At 34.8% G+C, this 22,214-nt stretch overlaps 1 protein-coding gene across 1 annotated transcript; it reads right to left on the bottom strand.

Moving 5' to 3' along the window:
- Nucleotides 1-513: 513 nt before the first annotated feature.
- Nucleotides 514-16,771, bottom strand: LOC110877846 (codeine O-demethylase). The gene is made up of 4 exons (XM_022126066.2): nucleotides 16,529-16,771; nucleotides 16,202-16,449; nucleotides 14,721-15,045; nucleotides 514-948 (listed from the first exon to the last, which is right to left on the bottom strand). Exons 1-4 carry the CDS (start codon nucleotides 16,769-16,771, stop codon nucleotides 679-681), a joined length of 1,086 nt encoding a protein of 361 aa, XP_021981758.1. The 3' UTR covers nucleotides 514-678.
- Between the last annotated feature and the right edge of the window lie 5,443 nt (nucleotides 16,772-22,214).

The raw sequence follows: 22,214 nt of genomic DNA, 5'->3' as shown, positions 1-22,214 counted from the left end.
AAGATAACGATTGTAAATAGAACATTTCTATTACAATTTCAGTATACCAAATTATATAGTTGTCCTACTTCTTCCAAGGAAAGGCACCAACACTAGCTAATAAATCCACTAGTTCAACGTTAATAAGTCATATTTTGTGTTACATTAAGTCATTTTTTGTTATAAGAAGTCAATGTTAGGTGTTAATGACTTATGTTGATAATTAGTCCACTAATTTATCCTTAGTGGACCTTATTATGTGTAATGCCACATAAGCCATTTTATGTTAGAACAAGTCATGTTGAGTGTTAATGACTTATGTTTGATGATAAGCTAATTAATCAATTCATTAATAGGCCTTATTATGTGTTAAAGATTTGTATTAGGTTACACTAAATCCGTCGGTGATTTTGTCATCGATGAAAGTTTAGTTTTTAGTAGTGATAGTTTGATTTCTACGGTGAAGTTAATCAAGTTACTGGCTTTTTTTCCAATGCAGGATATTAATGAGGCGTAGGTCGAGTATTAGGCAAAGGTATTGCTTCTTAACGAGTCACCATCTCATCAAGATATAGAAGCTACAAATGGTATACCAATTATTTTCTCAAATGAAACACGAAAAGAAAATACTATGTGGCTTTCAATACACAACATATATCTTTCTTGAGTATATATAATCAACGGAGGAGTTGAGATTAGTTAAGTTTTATCAAGATCTTCATTTTTAATCTTCATTTTCTCGAGAAATGTCTTTCCATTGAGCTTACGTGAGAAGAATTCTTTGAGATATTGTTCCATTACGAGTGTTTTATATAACGGTGGGTTTCCCGTATTTCTTATGAGGCTCTTCGAGGGTCCAACATCTGATTCCAACTTTGGATTGAAGAACATGGCTAAGGACAACCTCTCTTGGGTGGCATTCACAATTGCTCTATGCTCAATGCTGTTACAAACACCATTGCTCAATATCTGCATAACCATAAAGCAATTACTACTAGCTTTAGATCAGAACGTATCTACACTCAACTTGAATGGATTATATATTAATACAATGTTTTAACTTATACGACTTAAAATATTCAAATACGACAACTTGAGTTATATATGCTACTAATTAAAGATATAGGCAACAAATTAGATAAAGTTCAATATATGACCACAAAAGGACAACCACGTAACCTCTAGATAGATTCTCCAATAATTGATGATATTTAACATGTTTCAGATATAAACGTGATTGTCATTTTTATTTATGTCATATCGAGTAATATATACCCACATTTCAAAGTTGCTATAAAAAATAATGCATGCTTCATTTATCTTTCTAACATATACCCACATTTCAAAGTTGCTATAAAAAATAATGCATGCTTATTTTTTTCTAAGTTCTAACTTTATGCTATCCATTTATATGTGAAAGTTGTTCACATGATGTGAAAATAAAGATTTTTATAAGATTAGGTAGTTTAGAAAGAAGAAAAATCACCATAATAAACAATAGCTCTTTATATTCACCAAAATAAACATGGAAAAGTCTAGGTTTTGAAAACAACGCAAAACAAGCAAGTTCAAAGAGTGATACTTGTACGAACCAACTAACTCCTAGCCGCCGTTTAAAAAATATGGTGACGACCAATTAAACCCAAACATGTGACTCAAGTGTCTAAAAAGCCTTCAAAATTTGTAAGACATCTAAACTAGCTGCATGAATGCTTGAATAAAGAGTGGGGTCTAAAAATTTAAATACATATGGAAATAAAAAAAAAAAAAAAAAAGAAGAGAGTCTAAGCAGCCGCCTTCTTGAATGAAGTGTAAAAAATTTAAGGAGACGTCTTCATGAATGAAGAGTCTAAAAAAGAAAAGACTAGATGTCTTACAAAATTTTGGAGCATTTTTAGACGTTTGAGCAAACATGTCTTCGTTTAATTGGTTGTTAGCATGTGTTTCATGGATATATATATTTGTACATCAAAATACCTATTTGCACACAAAACCTTAGCTTTATATATGTCGTGTATAAGTCTATACGCGATGTATATCCACCTTTTTCAATTTCCAAGAGAATCTCTGATATGACGTGAGAATTTGTCCATTTATATACACCACGTATAGGCATATACGCAGCGTATACAAATGGTGGTTTTTTTAAAGATTGTTATACATTATTTATCGTTTTAGCAAACTTTTATAATAAGTAATTTTTAAAAATAGATAAATAAAAAACATTGTTAAGTATTCTATTGTATAATTTAATATAGACCTCGTATAGGCCTATGGATGTAGTATCGTATCATATAGTGTAGTATAAATCTCGTATAAGCCTATACGTGTAATATAATATTGTATCCTATCATATCGTATCGTATCGTATCGTATCGTATCGTATCGTATAGTGTAGTAAAAAAACATTGTTAAGTATTCTATCGTATTATATAATATAGGTCTCGTATAAGCCTATGAATGTAGTATTGTATCATATAATGTAGTATAAATCTCGTATAGGCCTATACGTGTAATATAAAATTGTATCTTACCGTATCGTATTGTATTGTATTGTATCGTATCGTATAGTACAATATAGGTTCCCTATAGGTTTTGTATGTGCCTATAGGCATATACGGGACCTAAACCACACCTATAGGCCTATAAGGGACCTGTACTACACCTATAGGCTTATACGGGTGCTGTATGATATCCTATAATATCGTATCGTAGTGCATCATATAGCGTATAGTATAAGTCTCGCATAGGTTGTAACAACTGTCACTAAAATCCATAATTAGGATGGTAATTAGCTATTAAGGAAACCCTAATTAAGAAACCCAAGTAATTATGCACTAACCCTAAAATTTCCAGAACAATCAGAATCAGGATCAGGGCCCCTAAAACTCAGGGGGGGATAAACCCTAGCCAACGATTATCTTAATAACTATCTGTCAAAATCGAATTTTAAGAAACTGTCGACTCATCCAGCCTACATGCACGAAGGGCTACCCTATGAAGTAGGGTGACCCCTCGCGTAGCGCGACGCCCATGGGGGTACCCCTCGCGCTACGCGACGGGGGTCAAATTTCGTATATAAATAGGGGTGTCTGGGACTTGAATTTGAGAGTTGAAACGACGTAAAACGTCAAAATACACGCTGAGTTATCAGCTATATACTACACAAACACACACAGATCTCGAATCGCTGCCGCAATCAGGGTAATAACTCGATCGCTATTACGATTCAACATCCGATCGATTATAACTATCCAACGATAGTCCAGGTGCTGCTCAATTGAGCTTGTACTTTGATTATTCGTCGTGATTTCGACTTGAATATTAGAGTGCTGTTCGAATTCGGACTATGCTCTGTTATTCGTTGTGAATCTGATTGAATTATCGAGTATTGCACTGATTAATCGTTGTGAAGGTTTAATCTCGTGAATTGACGTAATTGCTGTATTAGTTACTAACCTGTGTGTGTGCATTATGTTAAATTAGGTTTAATCAAGGCTAATCAGTAGGCATTATCTATTTGCTCGTTAATCTGCAATGTGAGTCATTCTCCTTTTTAAATTGTTTTCTCACAGTTTGTGAGTAAGTATTACAATACCTCAAATTATTTTCAAGGTTATAATTACAGGGATTAAGTCTTTGTAATCACCAAATTACAGCTGGTATGTGGGGTATTGTGCACATTACTATTTTTATCACTCTATGTGAGTGAGTATTACTCTATGTGAGTGATTATTACTCTGTGTGAGTAAACCGTCATTATTGGGGCGACGGGACCCAATAGTGGTATGACCACAGTCACAGATCCGGTCGAGTGACAAATACCCATTCTTGATAATTGGTTGATAGAAACATTGTAATCGCTCTTAATACTGTGATTTATAACTAACGGGTCGTTTTAGAAAACAGAATGATTCACTCAGTATTTCCCCGCTGACAAAACCTTTTTCAAACATGTTTCAGGTGATCTGTGTGATCCAGGAAAAGTGCAGTAAAGCACTACAAGCTCAGAGAAGTGGCTCATTGTGAATAAATAAATAAAACATGTTTTGGAAAATAATGATTTCTGTGTGAAATCAACTGATTGTAAATGATGGGATTTTATCCCTAAAAACTTTGTGTAATATATTAAAACGAGCATATTTTTACGGTTAAAAGATCCTGTAATAAAAGACTTCCGCTGCCATTAGATATCACGGGTACCACACTGAAATCTGCTCGCGGACCCCGACTCCGTCCAGGGTGGGTCGGGGGTCGCGACAGAAGGTGGTATCAGAGCTAATAATTAAATTGAGCCACTGATCGAGCCACTGATTAAGCCTATTACGGAATTAAGTATTGGACAAAATACTTAATTCTACTAGTTATTATTCTGTGATTATTTGTTTTATTAACTGATTATTTGATAGTTACAGTATGGGTAAACAAAAGCTGTCTGCCATCTACCACAAACTAGATGTTGCATCTTCTTCTAAAAACCCAGTAAATTTAGAAGAAGGAATCTTTGTCCGCAAGGCAAATTATGAAAATCCTCTTTCCCCAGAGAAAAGGGATTCGATACTTAAAAAGAGTCAGGAGAAAAAGAAACCCCGAACCAAGAGAGTTAGGTTTAACCCAGAAGTTCAAGAATTGGGTAATAGTGCACCTTGGGAAGATAAAATAGACAAGAAATGGGCAAATCTCTATATGCTAGCTACTATAGCAGAAAACACAAATCTCTAAATATCTGATAAGTTGGGCTTAGTAAGAGAAATCACAATCCAGTAAATAAATAAAGTCCTAGTGTGTTTATTTCTGTTATCCTTTGTATAAATTGGTATGCAATAAAACTTCAGTGTTTATTTGTTAAACTTTGTTCCAAAGTTTTAACATTGCATTTTGCATATATGCTATGCAGCATGAATGAGATGTCGGAAGCATTCCAAAATCTCAACTTATATCCAGTGCCTATCGAAGTCTCTCACGACTTTACTGGTTACATTGCTGACATAGAAGAACCTGTGGAATTCCAAACTCCACCGTTGGAAAAAGCTAAACCGAAAAAGAAGAGAAGATACGTAGGGTGGAGGAAAGTACGCCGTAGGAAACCTGCCACTAGGAGACTCCCTAAAATAGAAAATTCTGTGAGTATGATCAAAGGAAAGGAAATAGAAACTGGAGAAAGTTCGAAACCACCCGAAAAGGAAATAGGAATAGATCTGAAACAAAAGGGAATAGAGGTTGGCGAAAGTTCTAAACAGCCAGAAGAACTTACGTTTCAAGACGAAATAGACCGTCTATTAGGAAATTGTGAGGTCATAAGCCCAATCCGCACTAATTTGTATCCTTACCCGGCTACAGTCCAATTTCCTTTAAACATAACACCGGCTATTCCCGAACCTTTAATCCATACCCAACCACTAGGGGAACTGGAAGAATGGTGGACAAACGACTGGCAATTCCAAAACATAGTCAATAGTCCTTATAGTTTTCTTCCACAATTTGACCCAGAACCACTCCCAAATCCTCCCATGAGTAATGAAAACCTAGCTGAACTCCGTCAGTTCGGTGAAGAACTGATAGGTACAGGTAATAGGATCAGGGAAATGGGAGAGCATCTAACTTGGAAGTACGATGAGAGGGAGCATCGTTACTAGAACCGTTAGTTAAACCACAGAAAGCCGTATTGTATGCTAGTAACTTAAAATTCTGTAAAATGGGCAATAAAACTCTGTAAAGTACGGTGTGTATGGATGCATATACAATATACCAACAAAGTAAAAGTCGAGAAATCGACAATTTTGGTTATACTTGTATATTGTGATAATCTATGTGTTTATCTATGTGAAATTTTTTATTAATAAGCTAGACACTAATAAATTCCTACTAAATTAGCAGATGGAAAACGCTAACAATGAACCAATTAATGAAGTAAATCAATCTGAGCAAGAACAGGAAGATCAATATATAACTCGACAAGATATCGAGCACTTTATCGCCCAAGGGATAGCTCATGCTATTCCAGAAATTGTAGCTGCTGTTCAAAAACCTGCCGAACCACAATTAATTCCTAGTAAACGTATTTCAGACGATAACGGCAGTAATAGCATAAATGGAGGCGGCAATCATGACGATCATGATCCGCAGCAGGCCCCACTCCCTAAAAGAATGAAAGCTGCAACGCCTGGTTGCACTTAAAAAGAATTTCTTGCTTGCAAACCCGCTGAATTTGCAGGTAACGAAGGGGCAACTGCAACACTACGTTGGTTAGAGAAAACCGAAGCAGTAATTGCAATAAGCAAATGTGCCGAAGGAGACCAGGTGATGTATGCATCAAACCTGTTCAAAGAAGGGGCACTCGAATGGTGGAACACGGTCCTCCAGGAAAAAGGAAGAAGGGTAGCCTATGCCATGAGTTGGGAAGAATTTAAGAATCTTGTAGAAAGAAAATTCTGTCCCGAATACGAGAAGGAACAAATGGCAAACAAATTCCTTAGTCACCGTATGACAGGAGTAGATTGTCGGGGCTATACTTCGACATTCTTTGAATACGCAAGGGTAGTGCCATCACTGGCTTCGCCAGAACCGGTACTTATTTCTCGTTACATCTGGGGGTTAATTAGTGAAATCCGAAACATCGTTAAAGCTGCGAGACCTCGTACCATTGACGATGCGGTAGAATTAGCTAATACCCTGACGGATGAGTTGGTACGCACAAGAGAGGAAGATCGTAAGAAGGAAATAGCTCAGAAGATTACCCAGGGGTTTCGTGCGGGTAATACCAAGAAAAGAGGAACAGGGCAATTCTCATCACCTCCTTTCTGCAAAAAATTGCAAAAAGAAGCATTATGGACAATGCAACATGGTTTGCAATTTTTGCAAAATGAAAGGACATCGGGAAGAAGACTGTAGAAAGAAAACAAGAGTTTGTTATAATTGCAGAGAAAGGGGACACTTTCAATTTGAATGTCCTAAATTAGCTAAACCTATAGCCAACCAAACCAAACCAGCTGAAGGAGCAACCAAGAGAAATGCGCGTGCATTCCAGCTAACCACTCAAGAGGCCGAACTCATTCCAGATGTGATAGCCGGTACGTTCCTAGTACATGACGTATTTGCAAAAGTATTATTTGACTCTGGTGCGAACCAAAGTTTTATTAATACTTCATTTTGTCAAGATCTTAAGTTACCTTTAACCACTCTTAGGCAAATTTTCACAGTTGAAACCGCAGAAGGAAATTCTGTGAACATAGATAAAATCTGGCAAGGAGGAAAAGTAGAACTATTAGGCCATAAGTTTTCTGCAACTCTGCTACCAATGAATTTAGCCGGATTCGATGTAGTATTAGGAATGGATTGGTTAGTAGCCAACCATGCACGAATCCTATGTGATAAAAATGCAGTAGAAATTCAAACCCCTAAAGGAGAAGTAATTTTAATTACTGGAAATAAACCTCGAAAGCCATTAAAATTCATATCAGTAATGAAATTGGCTAGTTATTCGAGAAAACAGGAAATGGTGTATATGATTTCCGCAATCATTAACACTAAAGATAAGAAACTCCAGGACATTCCCGTAGTCTCAGAATACCCAGACGTTTTTCTAGAAGAATTACCTGGATTACCACCTGATAGAGAAGTAGAATTTAGAATTCATTTAATTCCAGGTACTGCACCAATAACCAAAGCACCATATAGATTAGCACCTACCGAAATGCTAGAATTGAAAAAGCAATTAGATGAACTATTAAGCAAAGGATTCATACAACCGAGTTCATCCCCTTGGGGTGCACCGGTACTGTTTGTGAAGAAGAAAGATGGATCGATGAGAATGTGTATCGATTATAGAGAATTGAATAAGGTTACAATTAAGAATCGATACCCACTACCTAGGATTGATGATCTTTTTGATCAATTGCAAGGAGCTAGGTATTTCTCTAAGATAGATTTAAGATCTGGATATCATCAGTTGAAGGTACAAGAAGAAGACATACCTAAATCTGCCTTCAGAACTAGGTATGGTCATTATGAGTTTACAGTCATGCCCTTTGGATTAAGAAATGCCCCAGCAGCATTCATGGACATGATGAATCGAATCTGTAAACCATACTTGGATAAATTTGTGATCGTTTTCATCGACGATATACTTATTTATTCCAAAAGCCAAAAAGAACATTGTGAACACTTACATGCACTCTTAACTTTGTTAAGAAAAGAAAGGCTTTATGCCAAATTCTCAAAATGTGAATTTTGGCTACAAGAAGTACAATTCTTAGGTCATGTGGTAAATCACAAAGGTATCCATGTAGATCCTGCTAAGATAGAAGCAATTACAAAATGGAAAGTCCCACAAACAGCAATGGAGATAAGAAGTTTTCTAGGCTTAGCTGGATACTATAGACGATTATCAAAGATTTTTCTAAGATAGCCGTACCATTAACTAAGTTAACCTGTAAAGCTGCTAAGTTTAAATGGGGACCTAGACAAGAAGAAGCCTTTAAGATTTTAAAGCATAGGTTGACGAATGCACCAATCTTAGCTTTACCCGAAGGAACAGAAGATTTTGAAGTATATTGTGATGCTTCAAAATTAGGCTATGGATGTGTGTTAATGCAACGCAAGAAGGTAATTGCGTATGCTTCTAGACAATTGAAAAAGCACGAAGAAAATTATACGACTCATGATCTAGAATTAGGAGCCATAATTTTTGCCCTTAAGATATGGAGACATTATCTGTATGGAAATAAGTTTACTGTTTATACAGATCATAAAAGTTTAAGATATATATTTGGGCAAAAAGAATTAAACATGAGGCAAAGAAGATGGATGGAGATGCTAAGTGATTACGACTGTGATATCCAATATCACGAAGGAAAGGCAAATGTAGTTGCAGATGCCTTAAGTCGTAAGTACCATGAGAAACAGAAACGAGTCCGTGCTCTGAGGTTAAATCTACAAGTAGATTTAATGGCACAAATTAAAGAAGTTCAGAAAACAGCAATCCAAGACGATGCTGAAGGAATGAAAGGTTACCTAAAAGAATTAGAACAAGGAAATGATGGAATTTGGAAATTCCATAAGAAACGAATTTGGGTACCTAAGCAAGGAGAGTTAAGAAATAAGATTTTAGAAGAAGCTCATAAATCTAGGTATACTATGCATCCAGGAAACAATAAGATGTACCAGGATTTAAGGAATAATTTCTGGTGGATAGGAATGAAAAAGGATATAGCCGAATACGTATCCAAGTGCTTAACTTGTTCACAAGTTAAAGCTGAACACCAGAAACCTTCAGGACTACTACAACAGTTAGAAATGCCTGTATGGAAATGGGAACTCATAACAATGGACTTTGTTACAAAGTTACCCAAAACCAAAAGAGGTGATGATGCGATTTGGGTAATCGTAGACCGATTAACCAAGTCAGCTCATTTCCTACCAATGAAAGAAACCTTTAGCATGGAAAGGTTAGCACAACTCTACGTGGACAAGGTAGTATCCCTACATGGAGTCCCGCTCTCCATTGTATCGGATAGAGATAGTCGTTTTACATCTCATTTCTGGACAAGTTTTCAGAAAGCAATGGGAACTCGACTAAATCTAAGTACTGCTTATCATCCACAAATAGACGGACAGAGTGAAAGGACAATACAAACGCTAGAAGACATGCTCCGAGCATGTGTAATTGACTTTGGTGGTAATTGGGATAGCCATTTGCCATTAATTGAATTCTCCTATAACAATAGTTATCATTCAAGTATCGAAGCTGCACCATTCGAAGCACTGTACGGACGTAAGTGCAGAACTCCAGTATGTTGGGCAGAAATCGGAGAAAGTCAATTATCAGGTCCTGAGATTGTACAAGAAACTACTGACAAGATAACTCAGATCAAGGAAAGACTAAAAACAGCTCGAGATCGTCAGAAAAGCTATGCAGACAATCGTCGCAAGCCGCTTGAATTCCAAGTAGGAGATAAGGTACTTTTAAAAGTTTCTCCTTGGAAAGGAGTAGTACGATTCGGTAAGAAAGGAAAGTTGAGTCCCAGATACGTAGGACCATTTCCAATAAGCCAACGAATAGGACCTGTTGCTTACCGCTTACAACTACCAGAAGAACTAGCTGGAGTACATGATGTATTTCATGTATCCAATCTCAAGAAATGTCTATCAGACGAATCCCTGGTAGTACCTCTTCAAGATATAGAGGTGAACGAAAAATTAATGTTTATAGAGAAACCACTACAGATCGAAGATAGAAAAGTCAAGTTTCTCAAACACAAACGACTGGTGTTGGTCAAAGTCAAATGGAATTCAAGAAGAGGACCAGAATACACTTGGGAGCTGGAATCAGAAATGAAGCGCAAATATCCTCATTTATTCCAATAAATCTCGAGGACGAGATTTTTCTTAAGGTGGGGAGGATGTAACAACTGTCACTAAAATCCATAATTAGGATGGTAATTAGCTATTAAGGAAACCCTAATTAAGAAACCCAAGTAATTCTGCACTAACCCTAAAATTTCCAGAACAATCAGAATCAGGATCAGGGCCCCTAAAACTCAGGGGGGGATAAACCCTAGCCAACGATTATCTTAATAACTATCTGTCAAAATCGAATTTTAAGAAACTATCGACTCATCCAGCCTACATGCACGAAGGGCTACCCTATGAAGTAGGGTGACCCCTCGCGTAGCGCGACGCCCATGGGGGTACCCCTCGCGCTACGCGACGGGGGTCAAATTTCGTATATAAATAGGGGTGTCTGGGACTTGAATTTGAGAGTTGAAACGACGTAAAACGTCAAAATACACGCTGAGTTATCAGCTATATACTACACAAACACACACAGATCTCGAATCGCTGCCGCAATCAGGGTAATAACTCGATCGCTATTACGATTCAACATCCGATCGATTATAACTATCCAACGATAGTCCAGGTGCTGCTCAATTGAGCTTGTACTTTGATTATTCGTCGTGATTTCGACTTGAATATTAGAGTGCTGTTCGAATTCGGACTATGCTCTGTTATTCGTTGTGAATCTGATTGAATTATCGAGTATTGCACTGATTAATCGTTGTGAAGGTTTAATCTCGTGAATTGACGTAATTGCTGTATTAGTTACTAACCTGTGTGTGTGTGCATTATGTTAAATTAGGTTTAATCAAGGCTAATCAGTAGGCATTATCTATTTGCTCGTTAATCTGCAATGTGAGTCATTCTCCTTTTTAAATTGTTTTCTCACAGTTTGTGAGTAAGTATTACAATACCTCAAATTATTTTCAAGGTTATAATTACAGGGATTAAGTCTTTGTAATCACCAAATTACAGCTGGTATGTGGGGTATTGTGCACATTACTATTTTTATCACTCTATGTGAGTGAGTATTACTCTATGTGAGTGATTATTACTCTGTGTGAGTAAACCGTCATTATTGGGGCGACGGGACCCAATAGTGGTATGACCACAGTCACAGATCCGGTCGAGTGACAAATACCCATTCTTGATAATTGGTTGATAGAAACATTGTAATCGCTCTTAATACTGTGATTTATAACTAACGGGTCGTTTTAGAAAACAGAATGATTCACTCAGTATTTCCCCGCTGACAAAACCTTTTTCAAACATGTTTCAGGTGATCTGTGTGATCCAGGAAAAGTGCAGTAAAGCACTACAAGCTCAGAGAAGTGGCTCATTGTGAATAAATAAATAAAACATGTTTTGGAAAATAATGATTTCTGTGTGAAATCAACTGATTGTAAATGATGGGATTTTATCCCTAAAAACTTTGTGTAATATATTAAAACGAGCATATTTTTACGGTTAAAAGATCCTGTAATAAAAGACTTCCGCTGCCATTAGATATCACGGGTACCACACTGAAATCTGCTCGCGGACCCCGACTCCGTCCAGGGTGGGTCGGGGGTCGCGACATAGGTTCCCTATAGGTCTTGTATATGCTTATAGGCCTACTCGGGACCTGAACCACATCTATAGTCCTATACGGGACCTATACTACATCTTTAGGTCTATACGGGTGTTATATCGTATCCTCTACTATCGTATCGTATATTATCATATCGTATCGTATAGTATCATATCGTATCGTATATTATCATATCGTATCTTATAGTATCGTATAGTATCGTATTATATAATACTGTATTGTATAATACTGTATCGTATCCCTATATGATATGATATCATACTTATAAGCTTATACGAGGTCAATACGTGACCTATGCTACACATATACGATACGATACTTATCGTATAAAAATGATTAATAGTTTTATAACAAACACCCTTTATATACGCTGCGTATAGGCCTATACGCAACGTATATAAAGGGTCAAAAACACAATTTTACCCCTGGTTTGGGCTGCGTATAGCCCACAATCTAGGGGTAAAATGGTCTTTTTTACCAAACTTGCCCCATATATACGCCACATATAGGGCTTTAAGTGGCGTATACTATAAAGCTCTTTTATCCCTGGATTGGGGGCTATACGCAGACCAAACCAGGTGTAAAATTGTCTTTTTGACCCTTTATATACGCCGCGTATAGACCTATACGCAACATATATAAAGGGTAGTTTTTTTATTTTTATTTTTAACCCCAAACTTGTGGTAAAATTCTCTTTTTGACCCTTTATATACGCCGCATATAGACCTATACGCAACGTATATAAAGGTTGTATTTTTTTAAAGAAACAGTTTTATACATTATTTATCGTTTTGGCAAAGTTCTATAATAAGTAATTTAAAAAAAAAAATTAAGTATCGTATTTTATAAGTCTCGTATAAACCTCGTATAGGCCTCGTATAGGCCTCTAGGCCTATAAGGACCTATACTACACCTATAGGCCTATACGGGTGTTGTATGGTATCCTATATTATCGTATAGTATCATATCATATCATATAGTGTATAGTATAAGTCTCGTAAAGGTTCCTTATAGGTTTTGTATGTGCCTATAGGCCTATAAGGGACCTATAAAAGTATATAGACTTATACGGGTGTTGTATGATATCCTATAGTATCGTATCGTATCGTATAGTGTATAGTATAAGTGTCGTATAGGTTCCTTATGGGTCTTGTATATGCCTATAGGCCTACACGAGACCTAAACCACACCTATAGTCATATACGAGACCTATACTACACCTATAGGCGTATACAGGTGTTATATCACATCCTATAATATCGTATCATATCGTATCGTATAGTATCGTATCGTATCGTATAGTATCGTATCATATCGTATCTTATCTTATCGTATCGTATCGTATTGTATCTTATCGTATCTTATCGTATAGTATCGTATCGTATCGTATCGTATAGTACCGTATCGTATAGTATCGTATCACTATATGATATGATATCACACTTATAGGCTTATACGAACCTATACGATACGATATTTATCTTATAAAAATGAATAATAGTTTTATAAAAAACCACTCTTTATATACGCTGCGTATAGGCCTATACGCAGCGTATATAAAGGGTCAAAAACACGATTTTACCCCTGGTTTGGGCTACGTATAGCCCCCAATCCAGGAGTAAAATACTCTTTTTTACTATACGCCGCGTATAGCCCTGTATGTGGCGTATGTATGGGGTAAGTTTGGTAAAAAAAGACCATTTCACCCCTGAATTGGGGGCTATGCGCATCCCAAACCAGGGGTAAACTTGTGTTTTTGACCCTTTATATACGCTGCGTATAGGCCTATACGCAGCCTATATAAAAGGGTGATTTTTTAGATACATTTATAAAATATTGTCTTTTTGACACTTTATATACGCTGCGTATAAGAGCAGTCAGTCAGACCGGAACTGAACTTAGTTATACACTGATTTTTATGCAACCCTATACACTACGTATAGGTCTATACGCAACGTATATAAACCCAAAAGTGTGCACATAGACACCTTTAGTATGCTAATAGTTTGAGCCTTTTTAAATGGCTAAGAGTTACAAGTGTTGTAACCTCTGAAATTGCTTGTTTTATGTGAGTTCCCTAAATCTAACTTTTCTCATGTGTATTTTGCAAGGTTGGAGAACTCGCTAGTCGTTAGTAGGCTGGTGAGGTGGGGACTAGCAACTACTCAGAATTAATCGGATCGGGTTTTTTATATTTAATTTTCAGTTTTATGTATACATATACACATTTTTATAGGTAGATATTTTAAGTAGTTAGGTTTTAACTTTTACTCAACTCATTTTTTAAGTATACAAGATTAAATGTTGGAATTCACATGGTTTGGTTGAAAACTGGCCGGAATTTAAAGGTTTTGGACGGAATATACATGTTTTTTGCCGGAATCTGGCCGGAATCGCCGATTTTGGCTGGCCGACTAGGTCCGACTAGGCCAACTAGCGATTAATGGATTGATTAACGAAAAATTACTCAGTTATTGGCCGACTAGCGATTAATCACCGACTAGTCGCCGCCTAATCGTGATTTTTACAACACTGGTATTTTGGTGAATAAAGAGACTCAATGTTTATTATGGTGATTTTCCCTTAGAAAAATTAGAAAAATCACCTGTGATTTTCCCTTAAATAATCAATGGCACATCTAGGTGGTTTTTGAAGAGCAGTACATTTAGGCATTTCGTCCTTGCACAAGCGAATTTCTTACAATGGTTTTGAATATGCAAGTGTTTTTATAAACCATTGAACGTCCCTAGGAAAGATTATGAAAATAAACAGAAATGAAAAATGCACAAATTAAATGAATTGATAGGGGGCTAACCTCAAGAATATCACCAACATTCACTACAAATGCATCTGGAAGGAAATTAACAGGGATCCACATGCCATCTTTCTTAACTTGCAAACCTTCAATGTCATTGACTTGAAGAAGAATCGTAATTCCAGCAGCATCGGAGTGAGGGGTAAGGCCTACCACCAAATCCGGTTGAGGGCAAGGCGGATAATAAGTCATTCTCACCGATTGCATTCCGTCTTCAAAAATGTCCAACATTTCTCCCTTGTCGATATCCAGTGCTTGCCCAATTATACCGAACAAAGTCATAGCAAGTTTTTGCAGTTCTAGCAAATATGTTTCGAGTGTATCTCTGTTGAAAAAAGTATTGAAACGGCAATAACTTTTTCATGAAATAGGTGAAAAAATTCTAAAATTATAAAACCCTATAAGATATTATGTATTATTAATTAATAGATTCGACGGATAAGTTCATGAAAGAGCTTATGTTCCCTGAGAGCATATAAGCTTATGTCAAATTAAAGCAACCTAACTTAGAACAGCATAATATTTTTTAATTGTTACAAAGCAAACCCTAAACAACCCAAGAAAAGGCCACACATTGCAGAAAATAATCTTATGGTATTTTGGCACAATAATGATTTTTTTTTTCTTGGACCATAAAAAATCATATCCTTCAGTTCATTACTTCAAACCGATTAAATCTACTCATTGTTTTGAGCATAATATGGATTATTTGTAATTTTATAGCCATGACACAAACTTCCAAACATCTTACAGTTAAGAGTATATATACTTTATAGTGGTTAAGATTTCAAACTAAAAAATGTGGGCAAATTGTCTAAATCTCCATACCGATAACTTGACTAGCTTCCAAAGCTTTTAACTTGTGTTTTTTTTTTTTTTTTTTTTTTTTTTTTTTTTTTTTTTTTTTTTTAAAGCCAACTCTTTCTAATTAACATGTATAATTATTGTATTGATTTATAAGCGTAAACTTATTAATAACCCTAATATTTGTTAACACTTGTGAGCATCAAGATAAAGTTATTTCCACATTTAGAATTGTAATCACACATGACACATGTATAAGTGTCTGATATATTTGTTATCGTCGTAATTTCTGCTCAGAGCTATGAATTCAGCATTTAATTTTTTTTTTTCACGAACTTCTGGTTTTTATTTATTTCGTGGTTATGTAAATAGTTTTTCTTTTAATCATGCAGCTAGTCTTTATATTATGGAATATTGAATATGGTTTAGTTAGCTTTTGAAAACATATTTTCAGGGATCAAAACTATTAGATCGAATATTTTAGTTAGGGTTCATTATAATTATCTACGATAAAAAGAAAATATGATTTGATTTATTTTACTTTTTAAGTATCTTTATTGTATTATTATTTGGCTTATGTGTAATATCCTCAGAAGATTTATATAGTTGATTAATAATACATAATAACTCACAAAGGATTTCTAAATGCTCACAGAGTGATAGAGTGCATGAGAGACCTGAGCAACGGAGGGAACGCCGGGAGTAAGTCGGGTTTTCTCCTATGAAGAGGGTTAGTGATCATAAAAAACCGATCAGCCCAATCAATTTTCTGACCTTGAGCATGGAGTATGGTTTGGCCATACCCTTCATACTCTCCTCCCTTCAACTTGTACTTGAGCTTCTCTTCTATCGGCGATTCAAAGAAACCGATAACCTCGCTTTTCATTTTGCCCACCAAAGATTTGTCAACACCATGATTAACCAACTACAAATTATGTTAAATTCCAGTCACCTACAGTACAAAATTCTCAAGCATAAGTTTGAACTATAAACAGATTCTTAACCTGAAAGATGCCCCAGTTGCAGCATACCGAGCGTAGATTTTTCAAGTAAAGATCCCTATTCAATCCTTCTGTTACCAAATTATTCATGTCAATGACTGGTATTGACAGCAAAGGCGAAACGTCATTCGGGACAAAGGTTGGTTCTAGATGTTCCTGAACATAGTTATGAGGAACAGTGAGGTTGTCTTGTTTTGCAAGCTCTTGAACGCTTCCATGGCTCAGTATTGGTTGCGAGAAAGCCATTGTAGATTACGTTGTTTTACAAATTTGGTTGCTTGTTTATAATGAAAGTGGGGTGTCAACATCAGGTGACAGACATTAGATAGAGATTTGTTTTGGGGGATAAGACAACCTTTTAATAAGCTTATAAAACACATGTTGTTAATAGATAAAAGCTTTGATTGACAACGACAAGAATCTAACGCTTCAAAAGACAATATGTTAAGCTATATAAGTTAATATTAATAGTTGCTTTTTATAATAATGGCTTCTTTAAAAGAATAAAAGACGTGTTCTTATTTTATAGTAAAATTCAGGTTGTAACTACTCTTTGTCTATAGTTATATGAAAAGTGTTTCAACTTTTTATAAATCATATTTTATGAAGTTAATTAAGGTCTAAAGTTTTCATTTTATGAAGTTAAATTAAGGTTTAAAGTTTTCATTTTATGAAGTTATATTAAAGTTTTCATATAATGTACAGGCACGTGTATTCTTCTAGATAAGATATGGAATTCCTTTAAGTCACTATGGCAATTATTTGAAAATTTTATTATGTAGAAAAGCATACAAATTAGAAGTTTTTGTTTCATTAAAGTTAGAGTTAATTGCCAAAATTGTCTTTAAGGTTTGGGCAGATTTGTTATTTTCGTTCAAAATGACACTTTTGTATCAAATTGTCTCCAACGTTTGTAACTTTTTGTCATTTTCAAACCACTAACTTAGTTTATTTTTTATGTTAAGTTGAGGATATTTGGATAAAACTGACAAATATAAAACCACAGGGACGATTTTGGCAATTTACTCAAACTCTTTTAAATTTCTTTTATTTAATTCATTTTGTTACATATATAATAAAAAAGAATATACATGCAATTTTTATATGAAAAAATAATAGCTTTGTCACATAATTTTTATAATTCATCCTCTACTCTTTTAAATTCGCTCATAAGAAAAAACAGAAGCCAGTGCCCCCCCCCAATCAAACAATGTATCGTTACCAAACCTTAAAATTACCCACCAAATTGTAATTATAATGCTATGAACCAAAAGTTTCTTTACTAAAGCTACTCAGAATAAGTATTAGTTAGTTATCCTCATAATCTTAATTAAATAAATATTTTATTTCTACCAACATATTTCCTAGGTGCTCAACACATTTAAAAAATATGTAACGTTTTACAATTTTTTTCTATCTCTACAACTGATAAATACTAAAAGTTGTAATCGATTGTTATGTGTTGCACACCAATGACGTGTTATCTTTATAAAACTGATTTATATAAAGAAGCTGTAAATTAATTTCTGTCTTAATTTATAAAATTTAAAACATCTTTCACCTTAACAGAAAAAATAAACTAAGTTAGTGATTTGGATGAAAATTTATAAAAAATACGTGACAAAACTATTAGTTTTTTTTTTTCTAAAAACTCCATGTATATTCCTTTTTATTATATATGTAACAAAATTAATTAAATAAAAGAAATTAAAAAGGGTTTGAGTAAATTGCCAAAATCGTCCCTATGGTTTTATATTTGACAGTTTCATCCAAATATCCTTAATTTAACAGAAAAAATAAATTAAGTTAGTGGTTTGGATGAAAATGGCAAAAAGTTACAAACATTGGGGACAATTTGATACAAAAGTGTCATTTTGGACGAAAATGGCAAACATGCCTAAACCTCAGGGACGATTTTGGCAATTAACTCTTAAATTTTTTTTAGGTGTAAATTTAAAAATTAATAGTAAAATTCTAAGACCGGATAACACAAATAGGAAATTCACACTATAGATAGGTGGAAAGGAAAATAAGTAGTAGATCGTAAACAGTTCCTATATAATTAAATGTGTGGATTATAACTTCGAGTATCTATAGTAAAATCTTGAGAAGAGAGGGATGCACTACAAGAAAAGGAAGCAATAGCGGCGACAAGCAATGTGTCGTTACTATTGGTTGATCCGGAACACGGTGTCCCACAACTAACCCCAGCCACTCATTCCTTATCTTGATCCAACGGCTGGGGTATGTTACTGACAATAGCGGTGACAAAATGTCGCCCCTAAAACCCTAAAAGACAGCTGGACCAGACGGTGTCCCACAACTAGTTACATCCATTGATCCTTATCTTGATCCAACGGCTGTGGTATTTTACTAGCAATAACGGCGACATGTGTCGCTGCTAAAACCCTAAACGAAATAATGGGTAGATAGGCGGGCTTCTTCCCTCCCTTTCTCACTTTTCCCTCAATTTTCTTCTCCTCTACCGACGACAACACTCCTAAACGCTCAAATTGGTTATTCAATGTTAGTTATTGTTTGATTTCTTCTTTAATTTGTTATACATATGTTATACTTTTTAATTTTGTGTATGTATATGTTTATGATAGAGAAATTGGAGCACCACCAGCATTTCTTCGGTCACCACCTTGTCTCCGCAGTCCCCCACCTACTAGGAACTTCGATTTAAGGTTAGTATTATTTATATTTTTGTTTAAGTATGACAAATTGTGTAATGTAAGGATGTGTGTTTGTATATAAATATATATGTAAGGATGTATGTTTGTATGTAAATGTGTATATGTTATTAATGTACGTGAAAATGTTTAATGTATGTGTATTTGGTGAAAATGTGTGTATGTAAGTCTATGTATGTTTGTATGTAAGTGTATGTAAGCATGTACATGTGTATGTTAGCATATAAGTATGTTTAAATTATGTGTATTTGGTGAAAATGTGTGTATGTTAGTATGTATGTGTGTATGTAAGTCTATGTATGTGTGTATGTAGGTGTATGTTAGTATGCAAGTATGTATAGGTGTATGTTAGTATGCAAGTACGCAGTGGCGGAACTAGAACATTAACCCAGGGGTATCCAAAAAAAAAAAAATTCACCGTGCAATCATATAAAATTAAAAAACGACAATAAATTAATAAAGTAAAACAAATGCCTAATAGACATAGTTTAACAATGAAAAAATAAAAGTATAAACATACAAAATTACCAACTATGAAAAAAATAAAAGTATAAAAGTATAAACATACAAAATTACCAACTACAAAGAATACAACTAATCAAACTAATGAAACAATCAATTAATCAAACAAGAAAAGAAATAAAGAATACTCACAACCAATAATCAGCCTATTCGATGATTGCTGTTGGACACCTGGACCTGTTCTTTAACCGAAAAAAAAAACAAAAGGTAAAGATTATTGAACACATTAAACCTACGATCTGATCATGTATGTATAAACACTTAAACATTGATAAACAATTGAACACATTAAACCTACGTTTGGACCGTCCCCTGGTGGTAATTTTGATATCCCTTGCTGCCAAATTGGACATCGACGTTTGATATCCCTGCTGCTAATCTAATGTGCTGCTCATTCAATCTTCAAAGGCTGGGCAATTATTTAGTTATTTGGGCTTATTATTTAGTTTCTAAATGGGCTTATTATTGGTTTGTATCATCATCACCAACTGGGTTTATTATTGGTTTGTGAAAATTTTTTGAGGGGTCTCCTCGTAGTTGTTTAGGGTGCCATTTGTATAAAAATCGAAAAAATAAAAAAAATTACACTACTGGTAAAAAGTTGAGTCGTAGCCCAGGCTACGCCTGGATATAAGCCATGTCCGCCCCTGCAAGTATGTATAAATTATGTGTATTTGGTGAAAATGTGTGTATGTTAGCATGTATGTGAATTAGTATGTTAGTATCTTGTATGTACGTGTGTATAAATTATGTTCATGTTTAGGTTTGAAAAAAAAATATGTTTAAGTTTGGTAAATCATGTTTTTTGGTGAAAATGTGTGTATATAAGTATGTGAATGGGTGTTTGTAAATTTGTATGTGTGTATAAAGTATGTAATGTGTGTATGTAACTATTTTATAAAGTATGTGATAATGTGTGTATGCATATATGCTAGTATGTATGTGTGTCTGTTAGTGTGTATGTGTATGTAAATGTGTGTATGTTAGTTTGATAATTTGTATATTTGTGTTTATATTTGACAAATATATATATTGATGTTTATGTTTGACAAATATATGTTTATGTTGAGGTTTGAAATTCATATGCCATTATTATATTAGTTTATAAACTATCTGCACGAAATTAAAATGATCATTTAAAGCATAACGAATTGTAAGACCCACATCAGAAATTTGCACGATTACAAATTTAAACTACGCATTTTTATACTCAAAATGCGACTTTACAAAAACTTGTCATACCGACATTTCCATATGTTTAAAAACATTACAAAAACATAGTTGTAAGCGTTACATAAATCACTTATGACAAAACAAAACAAGATTTAACGCGGAAGCTTTATTTAACGTGTGTTCGATTCTTGTTCGTCGCTTGATCTTCATCCGAGACTCTCGAAATTCACATACGATTAAACCTAACTTAAAAGTTAGTTTTGATAGTTGAATAACTAGTACAACAAGGTAAATAGGTCAAACAAACAAAATAAACAGAATTTGCAATGTTTAAGGGCGTCGCCACACACGACGGTATCCCCCTCGGACGTCGCGCGACGCCAAGGCCCCTTTTTGAAAGAATGATTGTTAATAGCTGCTGCATATTTCTAGCCAAACCAAGTTTTACGTTAACGAGCATAACTTGCTCATTTTTTATCCGATTTACGTCATGTTTCTTCCTACGTGATCGTAAATTTATTCTCCATCACCATCCGACATCCGGATTAACAAAATTCTAGACTTTTAAGCCTTCGGCTTAAAATGTAGTTACTAAGTTTTGACCCGTTCGTGTATTTATCAAACAACCATGTTTGTTGGATCTTAATTCCTCGTGAACCTCACCAGTTCAATAGTGTTTATCATATTAGGTTCAAATCACTGGTTTATATACCTTATTAAACCCGTTTTGACTTAAATTCTTATTTTGACCCGTTAAGGGTATTTAAGCACTTTTCCATATAATTCACGCTCATTTATTTCTAGCATCTTATTTCCACATTATTTATCAAACGATTTTCCACCACAACTATATTTGCGATGGATTTAATGTGGTGATCTAAATATTCCGAGTTTTACCCTCGGATATGCATTTTACGGCAAAGACTCATATAAGTTCAATTTACCCAAGGATTCACACCTTTCGGTTTTTATACTTATTGTAGGTATCTATTTGCTTATAAAACTCATTTCCAAACAACCTTTAAGGGTCGTTTGCTCAATTTAGCTTACAAGGGCGTTTTAGTCAATTTTAGTCATTCTTTTATGACGAAGGACTTTTAAATACTTGTTTGACCCAAAAATCCGACCTTTTAACTATAATCTTGTTTAGAAACCGTTATGTTTCTAAAACACCATGATTATAACTTAAATTATTCGGTTTACCTATAAGATAACCGAATATCCATTTTTGACCTTGTCTAACTCTTATAGAACCTCAAGTTTTAAATAATGAGTTGAACCATTATACATACATGACT

This window comes from Helianthus annuus, chromosome 15 (assembly GCF_002127325.2).
Source record: "Helianthus annuus cultivar XRQ/B chromosome 15, HanXRQr2.0-SUNRISE, whole genome shotgun sequence".
In the NCBI taxonomy this organism is placed as follows: Eukaryota; Viridiplantae; Streptophyta; class Magnoliopsida; order Asterales; family Asteraceae; genus Helianthus; species Helianthus annuus.
This window is presented reverse-complemented; position numbering and strand designations above follow the sequence as displayed.

Coding starts and splice junctions, on each gene's coding strand:
- LOC110877846 (XM_022126066.2), bottom strand. CDS start 16,771: ATGGCTTTCTCGCAACCAATACTGAGCCATGGAAGCGTTCAAGAGCTT. Junction 16,450..16,528: donor GCAACTGGGGCATCTTTCAG/GTTAAGAATCTG, acceptor CATAATTTGTAG/TTGGTTAATCATGGTGTTGA. Junction 15,046..16,201: donor GCGTTCCCTCCGTTGCTCAG/GTCTCTCATGCA, acceptor TTTTTTCAACAG/AGATACACTCGAAACATATT.